The sequence below is a fragment of the Geotrypetes seraphini genome, chromosome 6 (assembly GCF_902459505.1).
Source record: "Geotrypetes seraphini chromosome 6, aGeoSer1.1, whole genome shotgun sequence".
Lineage (NCBI taxonomy): Eukaryota > Metazoa > Chordata > Amphibia > Gymnophiona > Dermophiidae > Geotrypetes > Geotrypetes seraphini.
In genome coordinates this window covers 186,910,011-186,935,468 of record NC_047089.1, presented here as the reverse complement: position 1 = coordinate 186,935,468, position 25,458 = coordinate 186,910,011, and the positions used below count along the sequence as shown (strand labels likewise).

At 42.6% G+C, this 25,458-nt stretch overlaps 1 protein-coding gene across 3 annotated transcripts in view; it reads right to left on the bottom strand.

The window, feature by feature from the left end:
* The window catches only part of LOC117362350 (poly(ADP-ribose) glycohydrolase-like), a 96,254-nt gene that overhangs the window by 9,815 nt on the left and 60,981 nt on the right, over positions 1 to 25,458 (bottom strand). For all 3 annotated transcript variants that reach the window (XM_033948589.1, XM_033948591.1, XM_033948588.1), the window contains exons 11-13: positions 8,294 to 8,441; positions 7,987 to 8,065; positions 7,791 to 7,899 (exon numbers count right to left, since the gene is read on the bottom strand). In XM_033948589.1, coding sequence (XP_033804480.1) covers positions 7,791 to 7,899; positions 7,987 to 8,065; positions 8,294 to 8,441 — 336 coding nt within the window. The remainder of the gene's footprint in view (positions 1 to 7,790; positions 7,900 to 7,986; positions 8,066 to 8,293; positions 8,442 to 25,458) is intronic.

Genomic DNA, 25,458 nt, shown 5'->3' with positions numbered 1-25,458 from the left:
GGGGAATTTTATATATGGCACTGAACATTAGGTGCTACTTCTGCACCAAAAATTTGGTGCAGAAAAGCATTCTAGTGGTTGCACCAAAACAGGTCATAAATGGCAGATCCGTGTAAAAACACACTTACCCATTTATAGAATAGCACCTAAGTATTTCTGCGTGGAGCTGAAAAGGGTGAGTGGCCATGGGAGGGGTGTCCATTCCCTTAAAATGCACACAGTGTTATAGATTAATGCGGATCTATGCCCAAATTGTGTACTGGGATTTACACCTTGTTTCAGTTGGTGTAATTCCTCACACCCAAAGTTCAGCACCGCGCAGATCCCAATACTATGCACTATTCTTCTAAAGGCGCTAATCCCAGAATGCCTGTCACAGAATACAATTCAGTGCTGTTTTTTTTTTTTTTTGCACTGAATTTTAAGCAGCCCTATATGTACAAAATTATGATATGGAAAAATTATGGCTTTCCTGATAATTTTCTTATCTTTAGTTCCTGTCAACAAGTCCAGAACTTGTGAATGTTTATCCACATCATCCTGTGAGTGGAGACATAAAATCTAATACTACTGTGTGCAGCTTCTGCAAATCAGTGGAAGTAATGAAGTAGTGGAAATGCCGCAGGAGAAACTTACAAATAAAATGTCATCCTCCTTCTGTCATAACAATAAATTGGAAAAAATAAGGTGCAATACCAAAGCAAAGGTGGAGGCTGCAAGTGCTTATTCCTGTTTGTTCATAAATGCTGTTCTGGTGGCATTCTCTGAAAAGACCCCGACTGATTGCATTTTGATCTGAGGGAAAAACACCTTGAGAGCTTTCTGAATCACTCTGAACTCCAATTGATTGATTGGCAAAAAGGATTTTTTCTTCAACCATGTGCCTTGAGACACCCGATTCTGAAAATTCACTCCCCATCCTGTGAAGCTAGCATCCATTGTTCCAATTTGTCATTGGAAAGGAGGCTCCCTGGAGCAAGTTTCTAGAATTCATCCACCAGATGCATCCATAGGAGCCAATGTTCATAATCTTGAAAGCACAAATTCATCCACCAGATGCATCCACAGGAGCCAATGGGGAGTGTGTGGCGCAGTGGTTAAAGCTACAGCCTCAGCACCCTGGGGTTGTGGGTTCAAACCCACGCTGCTCCTTGTGACTCTGGGCAAGTCACTTAATCCCCCCATTGCCCCAGGTACATTAGGTAGATTGTGAGCCCTTCGGGACAGACAGGGAAAAATGCTTGAGTACCTGAATAAATTAATGTAAACCGTTCTGAGCTCCCTTGGGAGAACGGTATAGAAAATTGAATAAATAAATTTTAAAAAAAAATAAATAATCTTGAAAGCAGACTGATGTGAGAGGTCTCATATGAGCCCTTGCCCATGGAACCAACTCCAAAGTTGCTGCCTTGGAGCTCAAGACTTAAGAATAATCCCACGTGCGAGGACTGTTCTGTTGGAGCATATGACAAATTAGGGATTGAAGTTTTAGGCACTTGAATTCTAGAAGGAATACCTTGCCCCACACTATGTCCAATAAAATTCCCAGTTATTCCAAGGTCTGTATTAGAGTAAGTTTTCTCTTTGCAAAGTTGATCACCCAACCTAGAGATGGAAGAAGGTATACCACTCTAAAGGTTCCTGTAAGCCAGTGGTCTCAAACTCAAACCCTTTGCAGGGCCACATTTTGGATTTGTAGGTTCTTGGAGGGCCTCGTAAAAAAATAGTTAATGTCTTATTAAAGAAATGACAATTTTGCATGAGGTAAAACTCTTTATAGTTTATAAATCTTTCCTTTTGGCTAAGTATGATAAACATACCGAGGTCCTCAAAATAGTACCTGGCAGACTACGAGTTTGAGGCCACTGCTGTAAGCTGTCCAGGAAAGATGACACTGTAATCATCCAGCTAAGGATAAACCCGGATGCCTTCTTTCTGGAGAAAGGCTTCAATGACTATCATGACTTTGAAAAAAGTCTGAGGAGCATTGGTTAGACAAAATGGCATTGCTTGAAACTGGAAATGCTGACCCATGATGGAAGATCTTTGAAATTTTTGATATAGTAGTCAGATTGGAATATGAAAATATGCCTCTTTGAGATACAGTGCTGTTAGAAATGCATCTGCCAGAACCAAAGCTATCACTGATCTTAGAATCTCCATTCTGAAATGAGAAACTCAAAGGCAACGGATTAGACAATTTAGATCCAGGGCAGATTGAAAGGAGTCATCCTTTTTGGGAACCACAGAATGAATTGACTACCTTCCTAGGTCTCTTTCAGTTCCTGGAACAGAACCAACTGTGCCCAGAACTCTCAGAGAAGCCAGTGTGAAACACACAACTCTTTTTTTTTTTTTTTTTTTTGTTCGACTGAGCACAGGGGGATTTTAAAAAGAAATCTGTAATAGGAGTGGTAGAACTCTAACTTATAGCCTTCCTTGACAATGTCCAAAACCCACTTATCAGAGGTTATTTGGGTCCATTCCTTTAAAAAGCTAGAAGGACAGCCTTTTCTTTGAACTGAGGAACAGACCTGGAATCCATTGGAAAGTATGCATGGAGTTGAAGAAACAAACTAGCTGGGCAGTGAACTTCCCATCAGAAAGAAATGAATTTTGGCTAGACTGGAGTCAAGAATGCTGCCCATAGTGAGAGTGTCCCAGTCTGTACCTTTTGACATCTCTCTACTTGGACTTGGTAGAGGTAGAATGAGAGGAAGACCTAAGCTTATCCTCCAGTAACTTTTGTGTCTTACACCCTCTCCCCCCCAAATTCTTTCACCGGGTTAGTAATGTCTTCTCAAAAGAGCAATTTACCTCTAAAAGGGAATTTTACCAGATGAGATTTGGAATATGTTTTTGCTGATCAATAGCGCCAATTATAGGAGGCACCTGGATATGACAGGGCTATACAGTGAGCTAAGGTCTGCACCAGATTATAAAAGGCATCACCTATATACACCAATCCCACATCTAAGCAAGCTCTATGCATATGGTCCTGAACAGCCTGGTCTTAAACTCAACAGAAGTGTTTTGATGCTAGAGAACAGAAGCCCTGGAGCAAAAAACTACTGAGTGCTGCTTCTAATTTGTGATCCATACACAGCTGTACCTCCCCTCAACAGGACCTAATAGGGCTCATTTTCAAAATACTTAAGACACACAAAGTGCCATAGTAACCTATGGTTTTATGTGTCTAAGTGCTTTGAAAATGAGTCTAATCTATACTGGTCTGTAGACTTAATGTTTCCAGTGACCTATATATCTATTTCAAAAAAATAACAAATTAGGCCTCAAAGCTCCATGGTTGAATAATCATCATGATAATATATTCAACCTACAACTGGAGTCCCATATATTCTCGTCAGTCCACAAGGTAAACCGGAACAATAGGAACAGTAGTTTTTGTAGTCACACTACAGTTACCAAGGAATCCATCTTTGGTTGCTGAAATTTTTCCTTCTCTTCACATATTTATTTATAACATTTATATCCCACATGATCTAAAATCCTTGGTGGATTATAATTAAAAAACATATAATATAAAATAAAAGACAAAATCTATATTGTATAGAGACGTGCCCATAGCCCTATCCACTTTAAAACTCAAATCCAGAGTCTCTCATTCACTTGAAATTAAATTCTGGATTGCCAGATGCATAGGAAATTCTCTAGAAGGACCACTAAGACCAATCATAATAGAATTAGATTAAGAAAGAAGCTGGAGTAGAGGGAGGAAATGTAGTTAAGGCTTTCAAAGTCTGAGCTATCAAGATAGGTAGCTCCTCTTTGTGAAATAATCTGACTACCTTAAGATCATCACCCTCCTCTACAGCAATCTCATTATCTTCTAGAGCAGGGGCATCCAACCATGGCCCTTGCCAGGTCAGGTTTTCTCAAATGAATATGCATGAGATCTTTCAAAATGGAAGATCTTAAAGTATATGAAGCCTGGTTTGAACCAACTGCAGCGATACAGTGTCTTCAGGATCTGGATTCTCTAATCTAATTCTCTTGTGTGCCAGAGATTCCAGAGAAAGAGAATGAGGAAGAAAAGCGGCTGGAGCCAAATGATCCTGCTTTAAAAGTTAAATGTAATACATTAATAATATAAATTCTGGTGAGAAAAGGACTGGTGGTTCAGAAGCATCTGAAGTCTCTGAATGAGTGAAAGACATCAGTTCAAAAGCACTTAAAAGCTTGGAGGATTGCTCAGCATTGTTGAAATAAAGCAAGGTCAGGCATTCAAAATGGCTACCATTCCCATAGCTTCTGTGAGGGAACTGTGGGTAGCATCAGTGGAATTAAATAGGAATATTGTTAACCAGTCCATTTACTGAAGTGCTCTCTTCTGGGCTCCTTGAAACCAACTGCACTGTTGAAGTACACAGGAGTGTTTGCCTGAAAAAAATAATTGGCCTCTACAAAAGAAACAATTTTTAACTGCCTCTGTGGGGCTGCCATAATACATTGCCTGACAGTAATGGAGGATGGGGGAAGTTACAGCAAAGAAAAAATGCCAGGCTGCACAAAGAAGTGTGGGACAGTCTTGCTGAGGTAAATAAAGAATGTGCCATCTTGTGCAGAAGCACTGAGGGAGAATGCAGACAGGCAGAGAACAGACTTACCAGCGCTATTATCCAAGGAAAGCTCAATCCCCTGACTTAATTTGAAGGCTCAAAGGGAGAGATCCAAGATGGCGTTTGTGTAAGCTTGACGAGAGGACGCCTGGGAACTCATCAATAATTTACCTTTTTTTTTTTCTTCTTAACGAAAATAACTTTTCTTGGGCATGCTGAAGAGAAGACGCAGGAGCGCGGCTGGTGCCTTGCGGCGCTTCGGGCCGGCTGCATTCGGCAATATTGATGAACTCCTGCGGCCTATGCAGGATATGACAGCGGCGTTGGTAGATTCCCCGCTGGAGGCGTGGCAACGAGGCGAGGTGCAGGCGATCTCCTTGGGGCTAGAAATAACACTTAGCCCCGACACTAGAGCACCGCCCCAACAACCCCACACCACTAGCTCTCCACGGGAGGGAGTGTTGCTGGGAGACGAAGGACACTCCACTCCAGAGGCCAGAGAAATCGATCCGGAGAGCAGAGCTTAGGCTCTCATTTTCTTCAAGAGAGCCTGAACTTGGAAAGTGAAGATTTAATACCAACTGGAGCAAGATCATCCCAGACGATACAGAGGCAGGAAGAATTAGCAGTTTGAATTAACTTTACAACCACCTTTCTTGCCACAAAAACCCCATGAAGTCACACTAGAATCTCTTTGGGACTTGATATCTAATTTGGGAAAAACCTTTAATTTTCAGTTTCAACAAATAGAAGGGAAAATTAGAAATCATGATAGTGAAATTGGGAATTTGAAAAAAGAACTAGAAGTCTCTAAATCTTTAACAAATAATTTACAAGAAGATATGGGACTATCAAAGAAACTCCAAGAGACATTGATTAAAGATAATATAAACTTAAGAAGGAAAATTGAATCACTGGAGAATTTTTCTAGGAATAATAACTTGAGATTGATTAACTTTCCAAAAGTCCCTATGATAACACCTAGAGAAATGCTGAAACGATATCTTCAAGAAATATTGGAAATTCCCGAGTCTTCATTACCACCTTTTGCGCAAGTTTATTATCTTCCGACTAAGACTCGAGACATTCAACATGTGGCAAACCAAGAACCAATAGACATTTCAGCAGTATTAGAATCATCAGATAGGGAAATGTCTGTTCCAGCTACTTTATTGACACTTGCACTTATCCCCGATAAAAGTTGGCTCATGAGAATGTTTTATAAACATAGGCAAAAAGAATTTCTAGGTTACAAGGTACAAATGTTTCCAGATTTGGCAAGGGAGACCCAACAGCGTAGAAAAGATTTCTTTTGCTGAAACCTGGTGTTTTGGCTTTGGGGGCAACTTTTTTTGACATCCTTGTAAATGTGTAATTCACTATAAAATTCAGAAGTATGTTTTTTTTTAACCTCTTCAGCTGACGACTTTCCTGTCCCTGTCCCGATTGGAGAAGGAGAGTGCTCAATAGAATAAATGTCCTTACACTCTGATAGCTTATGATTTTCATAAAGAATATTTTTCTTAGTTAACTCGCTTTTGAATTACATTTTGGATCAATCTGAGGACTTGAGAAGATGTATGTTAACATATTAAAGCTTATTTAGTTTTGGTGTTATAGTTAATTTTTCTTGTCATGAATCCTCTTTCTGTACAAGTTTATCTTGATTGTATAATTGAAAACTTATAAATAAATTTTTTTTTTTAAATTGAAGGCTCAAAGGTCGCTATGCTGTCAAGAATGGTTCATTTTTATTTTATTTTTTTAAAATTTGCTTGCATGCTGAAGAATGAACGCAGCAATAAGGGGAGAGCCATGGTGGGGGAAAGAATCTAGAACCTATAGGTGTGCTTCCTGCAATCCTTGGTGAACACTCCTGTGCTCATTTGGGAGCCAGTTGACTAACTGGACCAGGAGCTGATGAGCACGTCTTCTACCTGCTGAAGATAGAAAAATTTTAAATTACAGGAGCAGCATACAGCACTATTAGAGTACTGCACAATTCTATATTCTCTATATCCACCTGCTGAATGATGTGGACACAACACTTGCAAGATCTGGACTAGACTGTGGAATGCTAAGGAAATGAATATTTTACAATATATAGAGTAGAAAGAGTGGTGGTAATGCATTCCAGGAATGCTGCCCATTATTTGTATGTTATGCATATAAGAAATTATACAATTGTCTTGGACACAGCCACAAGCATAACATAGATCAGAGTTACTCAATTCCAGTCCTCAAGGTCCATAGACAGGCCAGGTTTTCAGGATATACACAATGAATATACATGGGAGAGATTAACATGCACTGCCTCCTTGGCATGCAAATCACTCTCATGCCTGTTTATGGTGGATATTCTGAAAACCTGGTCTGCCTGTGGACCTTGAGGACCAGAATTGAATAGCCCTGGCTTAGATGTAGCATCAGGTGGTGTGTTCCTGTCCTATGAGGTATCTTAGCTTAGACACAAGTGTCTGATATTTGGTGCTTCAGCTTATAATTTTTAAATATGTATGTATTTAATGCCACTCTCTATAATACTGTTAAATATACGAATAATTTGAAATGTCTAGATCACCTTACCAGATTAGTACAAAACCGATTTCTTTTTAGATCTGTAATTCATCAAGTCGCTAGGATTCAAACACATGTCAATAGTACCTAACACAAGATTAGTCATTTCAAATTATTTTGCAGATGCCTGATGAAGTATGGGCTCAATAAGTTTCATTCATCCCACATGATTAAAATCATAGTTTATCAGACATAAAACTGCCTACATTACAGGAACTTTCAGCAAAAAAGTCAGTAAAGGGTCAAATTTAAAAAAAAAAATTATTTGCTTAGACTGCCCTAACTAAAAATGTTTTTTTGCTGAGTATCTATGATAGGTGTTTAATGCCGATTGTCAATGCAATTTGTGGAATATAATGGTTTTAAAATAAATAGCAGCCTTAAATTTCTACATCAGAAATTGGATGAATTTTCAGCCCAAAGCTTAGGCACATAAGTTCATCTGAAAATTTTCCTAACTTTAAGCCCCCAAATTACTCAACTTTTTTTGAATATCAACTACTAAGTGGTCAATTTCCAGAGTTTAATCACCTATTGTGACCATCATTTCCCTTCCATCCCTAAGCTCTCTGGACTTGGCAACCTCACCAAGCACCCCCACCCCCACCGCTACCACTTCTCTTCCTTTCAGACCTTATTTAATTCTCGATCCATGTTTGTTTTGCGATACTGGTCATTGGGATTTCGGAAATGCATAGCATCGATAGCGACAATCTGCGTGCAGCGCCGCTGCCAGGAATCCCTACCAAAGAGAACAAAGTATAAGATTCAAGGCATCTTGCCCTTCCCCTAGATCCTCCCCACAAATGGTTCATCTTCCATGCTTTACCTTTCAGTTTCATCGTTGAAGACCTTTAGCCATTTATAGGTGTCGCTGTATCCATGGTAAATGCTGTACTGTTGTGCTCCTAATTTAAGGATAAACCCAGAGATTTAGTGGGAGGTTCAAATTTGCTGGATGGTTTGATGATACTTCCATTATTTTGAAACGGTACATGTCAGATGTTATATTTTCAAACTTGAACAAACAGATTTAAGAAAAAAATATGAGAGTCACAAGACAGACATGTCTTTACACCTCCAGGGAATATAGTCGTGTCTTCCTGGAACAAAAGTACAGTAGCTTTCTGTGGTACCTGTTATAAGTAGGCACTCATTGTCATCCAGCTTCTCAGTGAAGAGGCGGCTGACGATCAGCTCTGTGTTGATGAGAAATCGAATTTCCTCCTGTACCAATCCAGAACCCAGGACACCTCCTCCAACCATGGGGCAGGCGAAATCCACCTGCAAAGGCATAGATAGGTTAGGAAGTTCTGGCAATATAGGAATGGAGCTGATGAAGGGGTCAGTGCCCTCATGCTTGAGTACTCTTCCTCACAGGTTTGGACATGGTAAGCAGGGAGCTGAATAACACAGAAAAAGACCATCTTGCCCACTGAGTTTACCCAGTTATCCTGTTCACACTGCAGAGGATGCATACCAGCTTTCATTTACACTCAATGTTTTGCCTTCTCCACAACAGTATTGTTCTAATTCCTACCACTGTTTTGAGGTAGAAAAGCATTTAAAATACTCACCTGATTCACACCCACACATAACCACAACAATTTATAATCATCTAAATAGCCAGTGATCTAGCATGGCCAATGTCTAAACATCCTACCTCCAAAGCCCCTATGCAGCCTGTCAGAGAAACCCAGCAACAGAGGTACTACTTCAATACTTAGGCTGAGGGAACTCTGCTGATATTAAGAGGTACATTTCTAGCCCCCTAGACCTGAGACCCTGGGAAATAAACAAAACAAAAGGGGACCTGAGTAGGCACTCCCTCGCGACACTCAATTATAATCATTTAAAATCTGATGATACTCAAAATCAAGTGATAACAATGTAGGATTTAGAATATGATTAGGCAAATTTCCCCTTCACACCTATTAGGGAGGGTCAATCCATCTTTGTGTCAGTGTGTCGATTTCTAGGCATAGGTTTGTTCAAACTTGTGGAAAAAAATGTGTGCATTTCAATAGCGACATGCCCTGCCATCCAAAGAAATGCAATGGGGACTCCATATCCTACAGCACTGCTGACTCTTTAATGAAACAACTTGTAAAGTAAATGCTAGAAGCATTGCAAGTAAGCATATAGGAGAGTTCAAGTATATAGCACTGAATGATGAGGTAATAGGCATCTCAGAGACCTGGTGGAAGGAGGACAATCAATAGGACACTGGTCTCAGAACTCTGTTCCCCCTTTGGGTTTGAATGCCTGGATTGAGTAGGTCATAAAATGAATCACTGGGCACTCTGATATTAAATGTGAAAGAGGAATAATTGTATATATTATCTCAAACACAATAGGATGTAATCCCACTGCTACCAATACATCTTTCAAAAAGTGCTTTTATGAAATGATTGAGTGTGTGGTGGCCCTCTGAGGACCCAAAGAGATAAAAGCACTTTTTGAAAGATGTATTGGTAGCAGTGGGATTACATCCTATTGTGTTTGAGATAATGGATTGAGTAGGTAGCATTTTTTTGAATGAGAACAGATCCCCATTGGTTGGTTTGGCATGAGAGGATGAGCTTGTTGCATAAATGCCTTGGTGGCATTCTGAGATTTCACCGCCATTAGCTCCAATGAATTGGACTTTATTTTTCAATGTTTATGCTCAAAATATGAATGTTGTTTGAATGAGAACTAAGGGCTAGATTCACTAACCTGTTTTTTCTGGGCGATCCGTGGCCGATCCTAGCAGGCCCAACGAATTCACCAATCTGGAAAATTCAAATGAGGACTTTCGGAGGAACACCCTCATCTGGCCAACATGGATCACAGATGTGCGATCCCGTGCATGCGCAGACCATCTGTAGATGGTCTGCACATGCGTCAAGACACCTCTGGGATGTGACTTTTTTTTTTTTTTTTACTGTTTTGCAGCCCAGATAGCCCGTTTTTAACCCGCTTTAACCCACGGGTTAAAACCACAGGCTCGTTGTGCAGGGAAGGGCAGGAGAGATTCAGGGCGGCAGGCAGGAGAAAACTGGGCCAGAGTAGGGCGGCATTATCAGGGCAGAGCAGGCAGGAGAGATGGGGACGAGTAGGGCAGCAATTTGGGGCAGAGGAGGCAGGAGACATCGGGGAAGAGCAACGGGGCTGCAGACAGGAGAGATTTGGAGCAGCAGAGAGCAGGGCGTGCAGAGCTTCAATGGAGCTGGAGAGTCAGAAAGATGTTTTCGACTGGTCCCCAGCAGTTGCTTCTTGGGTTGATCGGCCAGCCCGAAATTTCTTTGGTGAATCGCATCCCTGTCTACTTTGCATGTGTTTCTCCTCATTTGCATGCACGGATTCGAAGCGGATCGCAGGAGAGGTTAGTGAATAGTGCAGGAGGGAAATCTGGTCACAAACTGATCGGTACACGATCGGTTTGCTTTGTGAATCTAGCCCTAACCCCTGACACAGCTCAGCAAAATGGAGATTTCTCTGTCAGGTGTTCCAGACTGCATGGCTTTGGGAGCTCAGACTGAAGCAGTGGAATTGTGTGGACTCTGGTTAAGCATCAAGTGCAGCTAAGTGGACTGTTTCTTGCTATTATGCAGAATTTGCTATTATGCAGAATTTCATCATCTGGAAGTAGACTTGCATGCTTGTTTCTGGCATGCTTGAGCTATTGTTTTTGAAATCGGTAAGTTTCTCTCTGACTGCTGTTGTGCCTCATGAGATATTCAATATTATTTACACAGATATTTTTTCATGAACCATTGGAAGATTTCAACTTGGATGTGATTTTGAGAAGTGGAGTATTTTTAACAATGAAGCCGAACTGAGTTTTTATCTCCACATCTCAAATTTGTTCTAGGGATTTTTGGTTTATTTGGAGGGGCCTTGCAGTGTAGAACAAAGTTCTTCAACCGCCGGTCCGCGGACCGGTGTTGGTCCGCAAAAAAATCTTGCCGGTCCGCGAAGGATTCAGGACCCCGCCGCAGCAAAAGGTGCCGTCGCTATGCCGGCACTCCTGCCTGTCACCACCGACTCCTGCCACGTATGTCTCCGCACCCCCAGAAAAGCAGCGGCAGGTCTGTGTGCTTTTAACTTCGGCACACAGCTGCCCCTAGGCAGTATTTTAGCGCGGTTTCATGAGGCAGCCTCAGGGCCTTTGGTAGGCCGGCCCACATCGCATCATCGAAGTTAAAAGCACACAGAGCTGCCGCTAGCCTACATAGAGGAAACATTTGCTGGAGAGGGAAGGAGGGAAGGGAGAAGGGGTACTCCTGGACAAGGGAGGGGAAGGGGCTACTGCTGACAGGGGAGAAGGGATAGGGAAGGGATGAGAATTACTGTTGGATAAGGGGAGGAGGAAAGGGAAAAGGGGTACTCCTGGACAAGGGAGGAGAAGGGGCTACTGCTGACAGGGGAGAAGGGGAAGGGAAGGGATGAGAATTACTGTTGGATAAGGGGAGGAGGAAAGGGTGAAGGGGTACTCCTGGACAAGGGAGGAGAAGGGGCTACTTCTGACAGGGGAGAAGGGAAAGGGAAGGGACGAGAATTACTGTTGGATAAGGGGTGGAGGAAAGGGAGAAGGGGTACTCCTGGACAAGGGAGGAGAAGGGGCTACTGCTGACAGGGGAGAAGGGGAAGGGAAGAGAGTTACTGTTGGATAAGGGGAGGAAGAAAGGGAGAAGGTACTGCTGGACAGGGGAGGAGGAACATTGGAAGGAAACAGCTGGCAGGGAGATTAGAGGAGGGGAAGGAGTCAGGATGGAACGGAGAGATCAGATGAGGGAAAGGGGAGAGACAGAGGAATGACAAGGTAGAGAGAGATTGATGCTGGGAAGGGGGGTCAGATGAAAAATAAGGAAAGAGGGACAAAGATGCTAGATCTGGTGTAGGAGAGAGGGGCATAGAAAGAACGCAGATACCATATGGGAGGGGGAGGAGTAGAGGGCAGACAGTGGATGGAAGAGGCAGATGCTGGATTGAAGTTTCAGAGGGCAGACGCTGGATGGAAGAGAGTGAAAAGACGATGAAAGCAGAAACCAGAGACGACAAAAGGTAGAAAAAAATAATTTTATTTCTATCTTGTGATTAGAATATATCAGATTTAAAATATGTATCCTGCTAGAGCTGATGTTAGACATAACTGGGGAGTGCAAAGCCCAGGCAGTGCGTCTTTAGCTTCCAGTTGACTTAGGGCTCTCTCTGACCAGGAGGCAGCTGCCCTAGTTGCACTCCCCCTAACACCATTCCTGCCATGTTTGACTGCGGTATTCTGTTAGCATGATATTTGTGTAGCATTCTGTAATAATTTGGCTTATTCAGTTTTCTTGATAGTAGAGGGGATATATGTGAAGGGGAGGGGAGACGGGGGTTCTGTTGATCCTTGCCCTGTATTATTTATATTTATAAAATGACAATTGTACAGAATATTGTTTCTTTTTATACAAATGTAATTTTATCTTGGTAATCCTTATGTATTTTTTATTGTCTGTGGATATGTCTTTATGTCTATTGTTTAAATAATTTATTTCCCCAAATTTTAATTTTTGTAATACGCATTGAAAATATTTGATATTGTGTGTAAATCAAAATCTTAATAAACTTGAAACTTTAATAAAATATGTTCAATATAAAATCATAACTATTTGAGGCTTGTGCAGATGAGATCAGATGGTTAACGGGACCGAGCTAGCGGGGACAGGGCGGCAATGGGGTTTTTAAAAATTTCAGTCTTATTAGTTTGCTGGTCCACGAAATAATTATTTTATTTCCGCCGGTCCATAGGTTGAAAAAGGTTGACGAACACTGGTGTAGAAGAGTTTGCCCATGGTACCATATAGGGCATGTGCGTGTTTATGAGTGATTTCAATTACCCCAACACTGACTGGTCAAATGTTACATCAGGGAGTGCTAAGGAGGAAATATTCCTAGACGTCATAAATGACTGCTTCTTGGAGAAATTGGTCCAGGAACCAACAAGAGGGGTAGCTATTTTAGATTTGGTCCGTAGTGGACTGCAAGGCATAGTACAGGAGTTAACTGTGTTGGGTCCTCTGGGAAACAGTGATCATAATGATCAAATTTGAGCTGATACTAGGAGTGATGTCGCAAAAGAAATCTACTGTAGAGGCATTTAATTTTCGAACAGGCAACTATGGTAAAATGAGGAAAATGGTTAAAAAGCAGCTAAAAGGATCAGTTGCAAAGGTTAGGACTGTAAACCAGGCATGGATGTTATTTAAAAATTCCATCGTGGAAGCCCAGACCAGATGTATTCCACATATTAGCAAAGGTGGAAACAAGCGCCGGCATGGTTAAAATGGGAAGTGAAAGAGGCTATTAGAGCAAAAAAAACAACAACCCATCTTTTAAAGAATGGAAAAAAGATCCGAATGAAGAAAATAAGAAGAGACACAAGCACTGGCAATTTATATGCAAAACATTGATAAAGAAAGCTAAGAAAGGAAAGAATATGAAGAGAAACTTGCCAAAGAGACAAAAACTCATAACAATTTTTTTGGTACATCAGAAGCAGAAAACCTGTGAGGGAATCCGTGGGACTGCTGGATGATCAAGGAGCAAAAGGGGCACTCAGGGAGGATAAGGCCATAGCGGAGAGACTGAATTAATTCTTTGCTTTGGTCTTTACGGAAGAAGATGTAAGAGATCTACCTGAACTGGAAATGGTTTTCAAGGGGGTGATGCAGAGGAACTGAAAGAAATCTTGGTGAATCTGGAAGATGTACTAAGCCAAATCGACAAGTTAAAAAGTGATAAATCATCTGGCCTGGATGGTATACATCCCAAGGTACTAAAAGAACTCAAACATGAAATTGCTGACCTGCTGTTAGTGATCTGTAACTTGTCGCTAAAATCATCTGTAGTACCTGAAGATTGGAGGGTGGCCAATGTCATGCTGATTTTTTAAAAGGGTTCCAGGGGAGATCTGGGAAATTAGACCGGTAAGCCTGACTTTAGTGCCGGAACAAATGGTGGAAACAATTATAAAAAGTAAAATTGTGGAACATGTAGACAAACATGATTTAATGATCTGGAAATTGGAATGAGGTGATTAAATTTGCAGATGACACTAAACTGACTAAACTGTTCAAAGTTGTTAAAACACATGCAGATTGTGAAAATTGCAGGCAGACCTTAGGAAACTGGAAGACTGGGCATCCAAGAGTCAGATGAAATTTAATGTGGACAAATGCAAAGTGATGCACATTGGGAAGAATAACCCAAATCATAGTTACTGGATGCTAGGGTCCACCTTGGGGGTTACCACTCAAGAAAAAGATCCGAGTGTCATCATGGACAATAAGCTGAAACCTTCTGCCCAATGTGTGGCAGCGGCCAAGAAAGCAAACAAGATGCTAGGAATTATTAGAAAAGGGATGGTAAATGGACAGCTTGAAAAGTACGTCACTTTAAGATTTTAATAAAGTTCACAAACTGCCCAGACTGCTCATGCGCGAGTGCCTTCCCGCCTGACGCAGGCTTGGGGCTCCTCAGTTCCATAAGCAAGCTAAGAAGCCAACCTGGGGAGGTGAGTGGGTTGTGAGAATATCTGCCTGCTGTCCCTGTTATGGTTAGTACTGTGCTTTATCCCAGGACACTCAGGCAGCATATTCTAAAATGTGGGACTCCCTAGCTTACTACAATGGGATGGATGGAGTGTTGGCCATTATGAAAATAAATTGTGTAATACTGTTTGGCTGAAGTGACTATCCCGTCTGGAAGATTCCAGACATACCATATTTTTCGCTCCATAAGACACACATAGAAACATAGAAGATGACGGCAGAAAAGGGCTACAGCCCATCAAGTCTGCCCACTCTGCTTACCCACCCCCTATCTATGCCCTAATGACCCAATTTCCTTATCTTGACCCTCGTAGGGATCCCACATGGGTATCCCATTTATTCTTAAAGTCTGGCACGCTGTCTGCCTCGATCACCTGCACTGGAAGCTTGTTCCAATGATCAACCACTCTCTCTGTGAAGAAATACTTTCTGGTGTCGCCATGAAATTTTCCGCCCCTGAGTTTGAGCGGGTGCCCTCTTGTGACCGAGGGTCCCTTGAGAAAGAAAATATCATCTTCCACTTCGACACGTCCCATGAGGTACTTAAATGTTTCGATCATGTCTCCCCTCTCCCTACGTTCCTCAAGAGTGTAGAGCTGCAATTTGTTCAGTCTCTCTTCGTACGAGAGACCCTTAAGCCCCGAGATCATCCTGGTGGCCGTCCGTTGAACCGATTCAATTCTGCGCACATCTTTACTGTAATGTGGCCTCCAGAATTGCACACAGTAGTCCAGATGAGGTCTCACCATGGCCCTGTACAACGGCATTATGACTTCAGGCTTTCGGCTGACGAAACTTCTATTGATACAACCCAATATCTGCCTTGCCTTAGATGAAGCCTTCTCCACTTGATTGGCAGTTTTCATGTCTGCACTGATGATTACTCCTAAATCTCGTTCTGCTGAAGTCCTAGTTAAAGTTTCTCCGTTCAAAAAGTACGTCCTGCATGGATTTCCGCTTCCGAGGTGCATGACCTTACATTTCTTAGCATTGAAGCCTAGCTGCCAGGTTGAGGACCAACTTTCCAATGTAAGCAGGTCCTGCGCCATATAATTCTGTAAACTGCATTCACTTACTATATTACATAGTTTGGCGTCATCGGCGAATAGTGTTATTTTACCTTGAAGCCCTTGAGTCAGATCCCCTATGAATATGTTGAAAAGGAGTGGACCCAGGACCGAGCCCTGCGGCACTCCACTGGTCACCTCCAATGTTTTAGAGAGGGTACCATTAACCACCACCCTCTGAAGTCTGCCACTCAGCCAATCATTGACCCATGCAGTTAGTGTCTCTCCTAACCCCATCGATTCCATCTTGCTTAGCAGCCTGCGGTGTGGGACACTGTCAAAAGCTTTCCTGAAGTCCAGGTACACGACGTCCAAAGACTCTCCCAAGTCCAACTTTCTTGTTACCCAGTCAAAGAAGCTGATGAGATTGGATTGGCAGGACCTACCCTTGGTACCCTTGGTGAATCCATGCTGACTGGGATCCCGAAGAGTCCCTTCATTCAAGATTGTGTCCAATTTGCTTTTAATTAGTGTTTCCATGAGTTTGCACACTATTGATGTGAGACTCACCGGTCTATAATTCGCAGCCTCTGCCCTGCAACCCTTTTTATGCAGAGGAACGACATTAGCTAATTTCCAGTCCAGGGGAACTTTCCCCTTACTTAGGGAGAGATTGAATAGCTCAGCCAACGGTTTCGCCAGGACCTCGCTCAATTCTCTGAGCACTCTTGGGTGCAAATTGTCTGGTCCCATGGCTTTGTTCACCTTGAGTCTTGCCAGTTCACTGTAAACTTCACCTGGTGTGAACTCAAAATTCTGAAACGGGTCTTCTGTGCTTTGTGTTGCCTTCAACTGCGGACCGTGTCCCGGTGCCTCACAGGTGAAGACTGAGCAGAAGTATTCATTCAGTAGTTCGGCTTTATCGGAATCTGCTTCCATGTAATTTCTGTCCGGTCTTCTAAGGCGTACTATCTCACCTGTGTTCCTTTTTCTGACCATAAGACGCACCCTAGATTTAGAGGAGGAAAACAATAAAAAAAATTCTGACCCTAATTCTCCCTGCCAGGCTCTGCACCCAACCCCACTCTTTGGCAGGCTCTGTCCCCCCCCCCCTGCCAGGCTCTGTACCCTGTCCCCCCTCTGGTGGTCTAGTGGCTAGCAGGCAGGTAGGGATAGGGCACAGGGCAGGCATAAGATCATAAGAAGCTGGTTGGGTTAGTCGTTTCCATTGAGTTGTTCGTGTAATGTGATTTAAATATTCTTTGAGGTGGTTGATTACATTAGACAGAAGTCTAACACACCCAAGAAATCCAGCACCCTGTTTCTTATGAATTTTTTGGGGATTCCATACACTGATCATTATTGAATCCAACTTTTCAATATACAAGACATAATACTGGTTCCACTTTGGGTCAAGTGTATTCTTCACAGTGTCTGTAAAATGGCATTGCCCTGATCTATTAACTACCATCTTGGCGAATGGATCAGGAAGCCAGAAAAAAACATTTTTTCAACAAGTTTTTTCACATAGTACTTACTGTCAGGCGCAGCTTGACAGGTCCGTTCCTCTTGGAACCCTGGTTAGACATGTCTCATCTGCCGCGGAGGCTGAGGAAAATGGGAGTCAGAGGAGCGGCGGTGGAGGTGGCTGAGGCCCAGATGTGCTGCTGAGCACTGCCATAGGGGAGGGGGAGGAAAGTGGAAGGTCAGAACCCGCTGCTGCCAGTGCTGCTGTAGCCGCTTTCTCTCTTGTCAGGGCCGCGCCGCCATGCCTAGACCCTCAGTGGCTTTCAGTTTCGATGGTTGCTGCTCACGCCCGGCCCATGGGGAAGCTTCTGCTCATGTGGGAAGCAGTACTCACTATCTCCAGCTGCCTCTATAGTAGCAGAGCGGCACACAAGGCTGCCTGCCTGGTCGGCTGCGCAGCTGCCTCATCTTCCCTTCGCTAGTTGCAGAGCGGCACACAAGGCTGCCTGCCTGGTCCCTTGCCACTTCCGTTCTTGTGGGAAGCGGCGCGGGACCAGGCAGCCAGCCTTGTGTGCCACTCTGCTGCTAGAGAAGGGGAGACAGCCATGTCAGCCGATCAGGCAGGCAGCCTTGTATGCCACATTGCCGCTAGAGAGGCAGCTGCGTCCAGCGAGGGAGGGCGCCAGAATTAAAATAAGGTAACCGGGGAGTGGGGGAGTGGTTTGGGTATTCGCTCCATAAGACACACCCTTATTTCCACCAATTTTTTTGGAGAAAAAAGTGCATCTTATAGAGCGAAAAATGCGGTGATATGTACAAACTGAGGACCAAGTAGCAGCTTTACAGATTTAAGCAATAAGAGTGTAGGAAACAAACTGAAGTTGCTATAGCTCAGACTTTGTGGGCTGTCACACAACTCCCTAGTTGCAGCATAACAGAAGGTGATACAAGCTGCTGATCATGTAGAAATAGTACTCTTGGATACAGGATGTCCCAACTTGGTAGGATCAAAGGAGATGAAAAGTTGAGATGTTCTATGTAGCTGAGTTCTCTGCAAGTAGGAAGCCCAGGCTCATTTGTAGTCCAATGTATGAAGAGTCATTTCTCAAGGATGAGAATGAGGCTTAGAAAAGAATACTGGAAGCAGAATAGAGTGATTGTGATGAAATTCAGTGGCGACTTTTGGCAGGAACGTTGGATGGGTGTGAAGCACAACTTTGTCAGGATGGCTGACTCCTGTATGAGCTTTACAAGCATTGTGAGGATAAGAGGGATACGCATAGAGCAACGTGTGCATCCAATCCAGTAGAAAAGTATCTGCTGCTAGATGCTGAAGAGAGCACTGCCTGGAGTAAAATTGGGACAGCTTGATTGTGAGGGGAAGCAAACAGGTGTTCCTGAGAAGTCCCCCACTGAGAGAATATGTAATGCAGAACCACAGAGTTGAGCGTCCACCCGTGTGGCTGAAGAAACCTGCTGATCTTGTCTGCAAGAGCATTCTATTCCCAGGAATGTACATTGACATGAGAAATATGCAGTTGCCCAGATCCAAATATGCTGGGCCTCCTGAGAAAGAAGGAGAGAACCCATTTCTCCTTGCTTGTTGATGTATTACATTGCAATCTGAATGTCCATACTGACCAGAAGAACATGAGTAGCTACAAGATGCTGAAAAGTCGTTAAGCTATAAGAGATTGATATGAGACTGCTGTTTCTGGGCAGACTAGCAACTCCGTGTACGAAGACCGTCCAGATTAGCTCCTTAAGCGTATGGGGATGGGTCTGTGGTGAGAACCTTCTGATGTAGAGAAGTTGGAAAGAATAACCCTCTGGAGAAATTTGAAGTTCTTCCACACTGCAGAAATGGATGAAATGACAGTAATCTGTTGAGACAATGGGTTGAGAGCTTGAGACCACTGAGATGCGAAGGTTGAGGTGTCTGGAGATGATGTCTTGTGAATGGAATAGCATGCACCGTAGAAGGCATGTGACTGAGGAACAGCATCCTGTTTCTGGCCCAGATTGATGGAAATTGAGAGATTTGATTGGAAAGCTGAATCAAAGTGCGTTGTCTTTGTTGAGGAGGAAAACGCTCTAAGCTGAATAGTATCGAGTAGAGCTCCGATAAATGGCAGAGTTTACGAGGGTTGAAGTTGTAATGAGGCAAAAAGTGACTTCAAAGCCCAACCACTGAAGCAAGATTGTTGACTGATTCACTAGAAGCAGTCCCTGTGAAGAGGCAGCATGTATCAGTAAAATGTCCAGATACATAATACCTGGAGATCTTGAGCTCTCAATGGCGCTGTCACAACTACCTGGCACTAGGTGCATACTCTAGGAGAGGAAGGAAGGCCAAATAGTAGAACCTTATTTTGAGAATGGTGCTGCGCCACGTGAAATGTAAGGATGTTCCTGTGGGCTGGATGGAATGGAATGAGTGGAAGCTTCTTTAGAGTTAAAGAGACACAGGTAGCATTCTGATCTAAGGGGGGAGGGATACAAAGTACCAAGAACAATATGGGAAACTTTTCCTTTTCCAGAATCTTGTTCAGGCCCCTGAGAGTTAAAGATTGAATGGAGACCTCCCGTCTTCTTTGAAATGAAAAAATACCGGGAGTAAAAAACCTCCAATTATTTTATGCTGACAAATTTTTCTATTGTATTCAGAAGAAGGAAAGATTCCATCTCTCGACTAAGAAAAATACGTTTGATGAAATTTTAAAGATGACTCTCCTGGAGGATGAACCAGAGGGATCACTGAAGAGAGTATCCTGCTGGAATGACTTTTAGAACCCAGAGGTCTAAAAGTGAAGAGTTCCCAACAGGATATTACAATTGGAATTGACCTCTGATTGGCTGAGGAAGAGGTTGGGGAAGAAAAACAGCAATTATGCTTTCTAGAAGCCCAGCAAAAAGACTGATGAGGCTTTTGAGGAGCTGCTGATGGAAGGTTGTGCTCTTCTGCTGTAGCCTAGAAAGAGCAGTTGGTTTTCAGGAATAACACCGTTGATATGTTGTAGGCATAGAATTGTAATTAAAGCAACCCAATGATCTTCATGAGCTGTGAGCTTTTGAGAAGCGTTTACCAGAGTCTCGAAACAGCTGGTCTCCCAAACAGAAAATATTAGTCAATCTATCTTGATGATTATAACTGAGACTCTGAAGCCTGCTAGAGGTCTCATTGTCACTGAAAAAGCTGAAGCTTTGGAAGATAATTCAAACACATTATAGCAGTGAACAGAAAGCCCAGTGTCTTAGGAGCCACTGTGATAGTGAAAGGGGTCTCCCTATCTTTAGGGAGGGTCTTCTTGAGAATACCGTTTACGGACAGGTGAGGAAGATCTTTAGGAGGCTCATCATAAACTAAAGCCTCTAAGTATTGAGCACTGTAGGCAGAATTAGCTTCTGGCTTTACTGGCAATTCTTTGTCTGAGTGTCTGATAATTTTTGTGAAAGAGAGTCTTTTAGCCTTTTATAGAGATTTCTGAAAAGATTTTGAGGAAAAATCTCTGAAGAGATATCATAAGTATCAGTTGCAAATTCAGAAACCCCTGCTGAATCAGACTAGCAGACAGAGTCCCAAAGAAAGTCTGTTTGTTTTGGAAGCACATGAAGAAGATCGATGTTTCCTGGAGTTTCAGCATTGTGAGAAGAAAAGGGTGAAGAAACGAAGCCTCGATGAAAAGTTGGATTTGCAGTGATCGATGTGGAATATCGCGGAGAGTGATGTCCATGTTGATGCCATACCAGAGAGCCAGATTGCAGTACCACAGGATCTATTGGCCATATGCTGAGGCTGGGAGTCAATGTTGAGGTGAGGAGTTTGAACATATTACCCAACTCTACTACTATTTATTATTTCTATAGCACTGAAAAGTGTACGCAGCGCTGTATATTTTAACATACAATAGACAGTCCCTGCTCAGAAAAGCTTACAATCTAATTTAGAAAGGACATTGATGACATCCATGACTTAATGGCGCCATCTAATGGAAATTTATCAAACGTTTCAAACCACCCTCGTAAAGCTTGCATTGTGTCAAGGAGAGCTTCCCTCGAGTTCATAAGGTATAACATGAATTGACAACCTGTGCTTGAAAATTCCTTTATTAAAATCAAGTCTGTTGACTCCTAATACAATGGAAATTATTTCTGGTCTTTTCGCCACATTTTCTTCAGCTCTGACTGCATTTATTCATTTCTTATTTGTACAGCATTACACACTCTCAGTGGCGGTATCTGCCCATTTGCTGCCCTTGAATATGAGGTAATTCTATAAGTGGGTACTTCCTTCTAAGTTCTCCAATGCCACCCATTGAGAACATATTCTTGAACTATACCCTGGCATCCAAATTCTATTATAGAATACTAGCATCTTACATTTAAGTGCCCACAGTTGCCAATGTTCCCTCTAAGCTCAGCGGCAGTCCTCCAACTTCATTGCTGCCAGTGGTGGTGGGGGATGCTTCAATATTATATTTTCAATTGCTAAGGGCAAGCAGGTTCCCTGGAGTCCTGCAGAGCTTGTCTGTCCCTCACTATTGAAAATGTGATTGTGAAAAAGCACCCTCTACTGGCAGGAATGCAAGGTGGGGGGGGGGGGATCTAATCTAATCTAATCCTTAGGTTTGTATACCGCATCAACTAGGACAGGGGTGTCCAATGTCGGTCCTCGAGGGCCGCAATCCAGTCGGGTTTTCAGGATTTCCCCAATGAATATGCATGAGATCTATTTGCATGCACTGCTTTCAATGCATATTCATTGGGGAAATCCTGAAAACCCGACTGGATTGCGGCCCTCGAGGACCGACATTGGACACCCCTGATCTAGGATCATTCATTGCAGCAGATTCAACATGGCCGTTTCATTGCGGCTATTTCATCTTTGGATCAGCCACGATGAATTATCCACGGCAGCACCTGATCTCTTAGGGGGGCAGCTATGCCCCCACCCCACCCCCAAGGTAGGAGTGCTCCCGGTGGAAAAGCGCATCTAGCCTTTCACGGAAGGAAAAACACCGGTACCGCTGGTTTATTTGCTAGTTATCATTGGTGCTCCAGCCTGGAGAGGGTGACCTCGAAGAGAATGCAGACCTCGATGTAGGAGAAGGAAGCCGCAGAGCGGTCATCGCTTGGTCAGCATCAAGGAACTCAATGCAATAGTGACTTGCGATACTGGTTGTATGCGTCGGTACTGATGGCTGAACAGCCAGTACTATTGGTGCAGCAGGTTGCCTCACATGGATGACTTTGATGAGGATACATACCATGCATATGATAGAGAAAACCTGCAAAGCTGTGGAATGACGGTGTCATCGAGTGGCCTGAATCGAAAGACTCGATGCTGTAGAGACCTATGACGTTTGCTGAGAAGTGGATGCTTCTAAGCTGGTTCCCTTGATGCTGGAAGTCGATGCAGCTGTTGCATACAAAGATGCAAGGTCTTATTCATGCCAAACTTGAACAATATTTTAGTTGAAGTGTCCGGCTCAATATTGAACGTGTCTACAGGGTAGAAACAGTGAGCGCAGCTGGTGTTTTCCAGTTCAAGTGCCGGAAGAACTAACTGCAAAAGTTGGTGAGAGAAAAGGACTCCTGCAGCACTTTGAAGACCTTTAACAACGAATGTAAAGACTGCGTCAGCCAAATTGAATTCGATGGGTGAGGGAAAAAGAAAAGGCCTCGTCAGGTGAAGCCCGCGAGAACATAAGAGCGGAAAAAAATGTTTCTCCATTCTTGTTTGTTTGTTTGTGTTTTTTTTTTAAAGAAAAAAACGAAGTAAACTTGAAAAAACAAGTAAACTGAAGAAAAGAAGAAAAAATACATGTGAGCAGGAAGATAAAAGGCAAAAATCTGAACAGAGTTTAGAAACACAACTTCTTAGCTCTGCGGAAAACTAAGAATTGAGGAGCCGCGAGCCTGCATCAGGCAGGAAGGCATGTGCGGTGCAGGCAGTTCCTGAACTTTATTAAAATCTTAAAGTGGCAAAGCACTTTTCAAGTTGTCCGTACCGGGGCTCCGTGGATGACGTCCCCACATGTGAGAATATGCTGTCTGCTTGTCCTGGGATAATGCTGCTACTATTTGGGTTTTTGCCAGGTACTTGTAACTTGGATTGGCCTCTGTGAAGACGGGATACTGGGCTAGATGCACCAATGGAATGATCCAGTAAGTCTATTCTTATGTTCTTATGTATTAATATAAAAACACATCTTTTCCAGAGAAAGGAAAATGGTAAAACTAGAAGGCATGAATTAAAATTGCAAGGTGGCAAACATAAGAATAATGTTTGGAAATTATTTTTCACAGAGAGGGTGCTGGATGCCTGGAATGCACTCCCAAGGGAGGTGGTGGAGAACAAAATGGTGAAGGAATTCAAAAAAGTATGGGATGAGCACAGATCTCTAATTAGAAAATTAATAGTGTAAAACAAACTAAGGCCGGTACTGGGCAATCCTGCATGGTCTGTGTCCCATATATGGTGATTTGGTTTAAGATGAGCTGGGGAGGGCTTTGATAGAAGCCCCAGTGACAGGATGGTTAGAATAGGCTGGAGTGGGCTTCAATGGCAACTTCAGCAGTGGAAAGGGAACCTAAAGACAGGACCGGGTGGACTTCTAAGGTCTATTGCCCAGAAATGTTAATGAAAAAAAAGACAATTTAACAATGAGTGTATAATGAGTATGACTATTGGGCAGACTGGATGGACCGTTCAGGTTTTTATCTGCTGTCATTTACTATGATACTATGTTATATTATATACACATTATTCCTCCCAAAATTGCTTAAATAAGTAAGTTTTTAAACATTTTTCTATAATGATACAGATGCTTGTATTATAAGGCTTAGTTTTCTCTGTCCACCTCATATTCAGCCTGAAAAAATGGGAACACGTCACCCCTTTTTACCACAAACTCCACTGGCTACCATTAGAATCCAGAGTCCTATTCAAATTCGCCTGCTTTTGTTACAAAACAGTATTTGGTTTATCCCCAAGCTACATCATCCTTCACTTCTTCCTGAATCACAGCAACAAGAACTCCCGCAGAATTCAACTTTTCGCCTTCCCCTCCCTAAAACTATGTCACTCCAAAAAATTCCTCGACAAAACCTTCGCCTTCCAGGCTGCCAAGCTAAACCCATGGCTAGCCCAAATGGTCCTTAAGGCCCCCAAACTACCTCGGCTTTAGAAAATTACTCAAAACCCACCTCTTCCACGGCCAGGACCCTTAATGCCCCTTCTTAACTAACCAAAACCTCTCCCCCCCTCTACTGTACTACCTCCCCCCGACCTACTCTTTCCTACTTCTTCCAACCTCATCTACTTCGTTGTCTGCATCTTTGATCAATTGGTATTGAACTGCTTGTAACTCTGTTTAATTGATGTGTGAACTGCCTAGAACTCCCTGGGTATGGCGGTATACAAAAATAAAGTTATTATTACATGATATAAAGACGGGACAACTGGCGGTGCTGTGTACCAATGCCACTTCTTTTTCTGCTCTTTTAAATGTGTACTCACTGTGCATGAGACTGGGTGCTCATTTAACGTAATTTTGCTGTTGTCTTGGTTATATGTGTGATTATCACTCAAGCTGCAAGCATTCTACTAAAATGTGATCATACTGAATTATTATGATTTTGTGATTTATATTTAAGTATCTTTTTACTTAAGTTTCTCTTTATTATATTTTATTTATTTAATTTAACAATGAATGTATGAGTATGACTATTGGGCAGACTGGATGGACCGTTCAGGTTTTTATCTGCTGTCATTTACTATGATACTATGTTATATTATATACACATTATTCCTCCCAAAATTGGTTTACATGAATTTATTCAGGTACTCAATCATTTTTCCCTGTCTGTCCTGGCAGGCTCACAATCTATCTAATGTACTTGGGGCAATGGGGGGATTAAGTGACTTGCCCAGGGTCACAAGGATGGTGCTGAGGTTGTAGCTTTAACCACTGCGCAACACTCTCCCTATTATATGTATGTTGCATCGACAAATTGATGCTTCAATAAATTGTAGAATTTTGTACTGCATCTAATTAAACCTATTATTGTTTCAGAAGTTCTCTTTATTTTCAATATTGATCCAAGAGAAACCATTAAGCCAGTACAATACAGAAAATGTTGGGGATACAGCGGACCAAGCTCCACTGGTCACTCAATCAGAAAAGAAAAAAATAAATAAATAAACAAAACAAAAAAAGGATACAATTATACAGGCAACTGTAC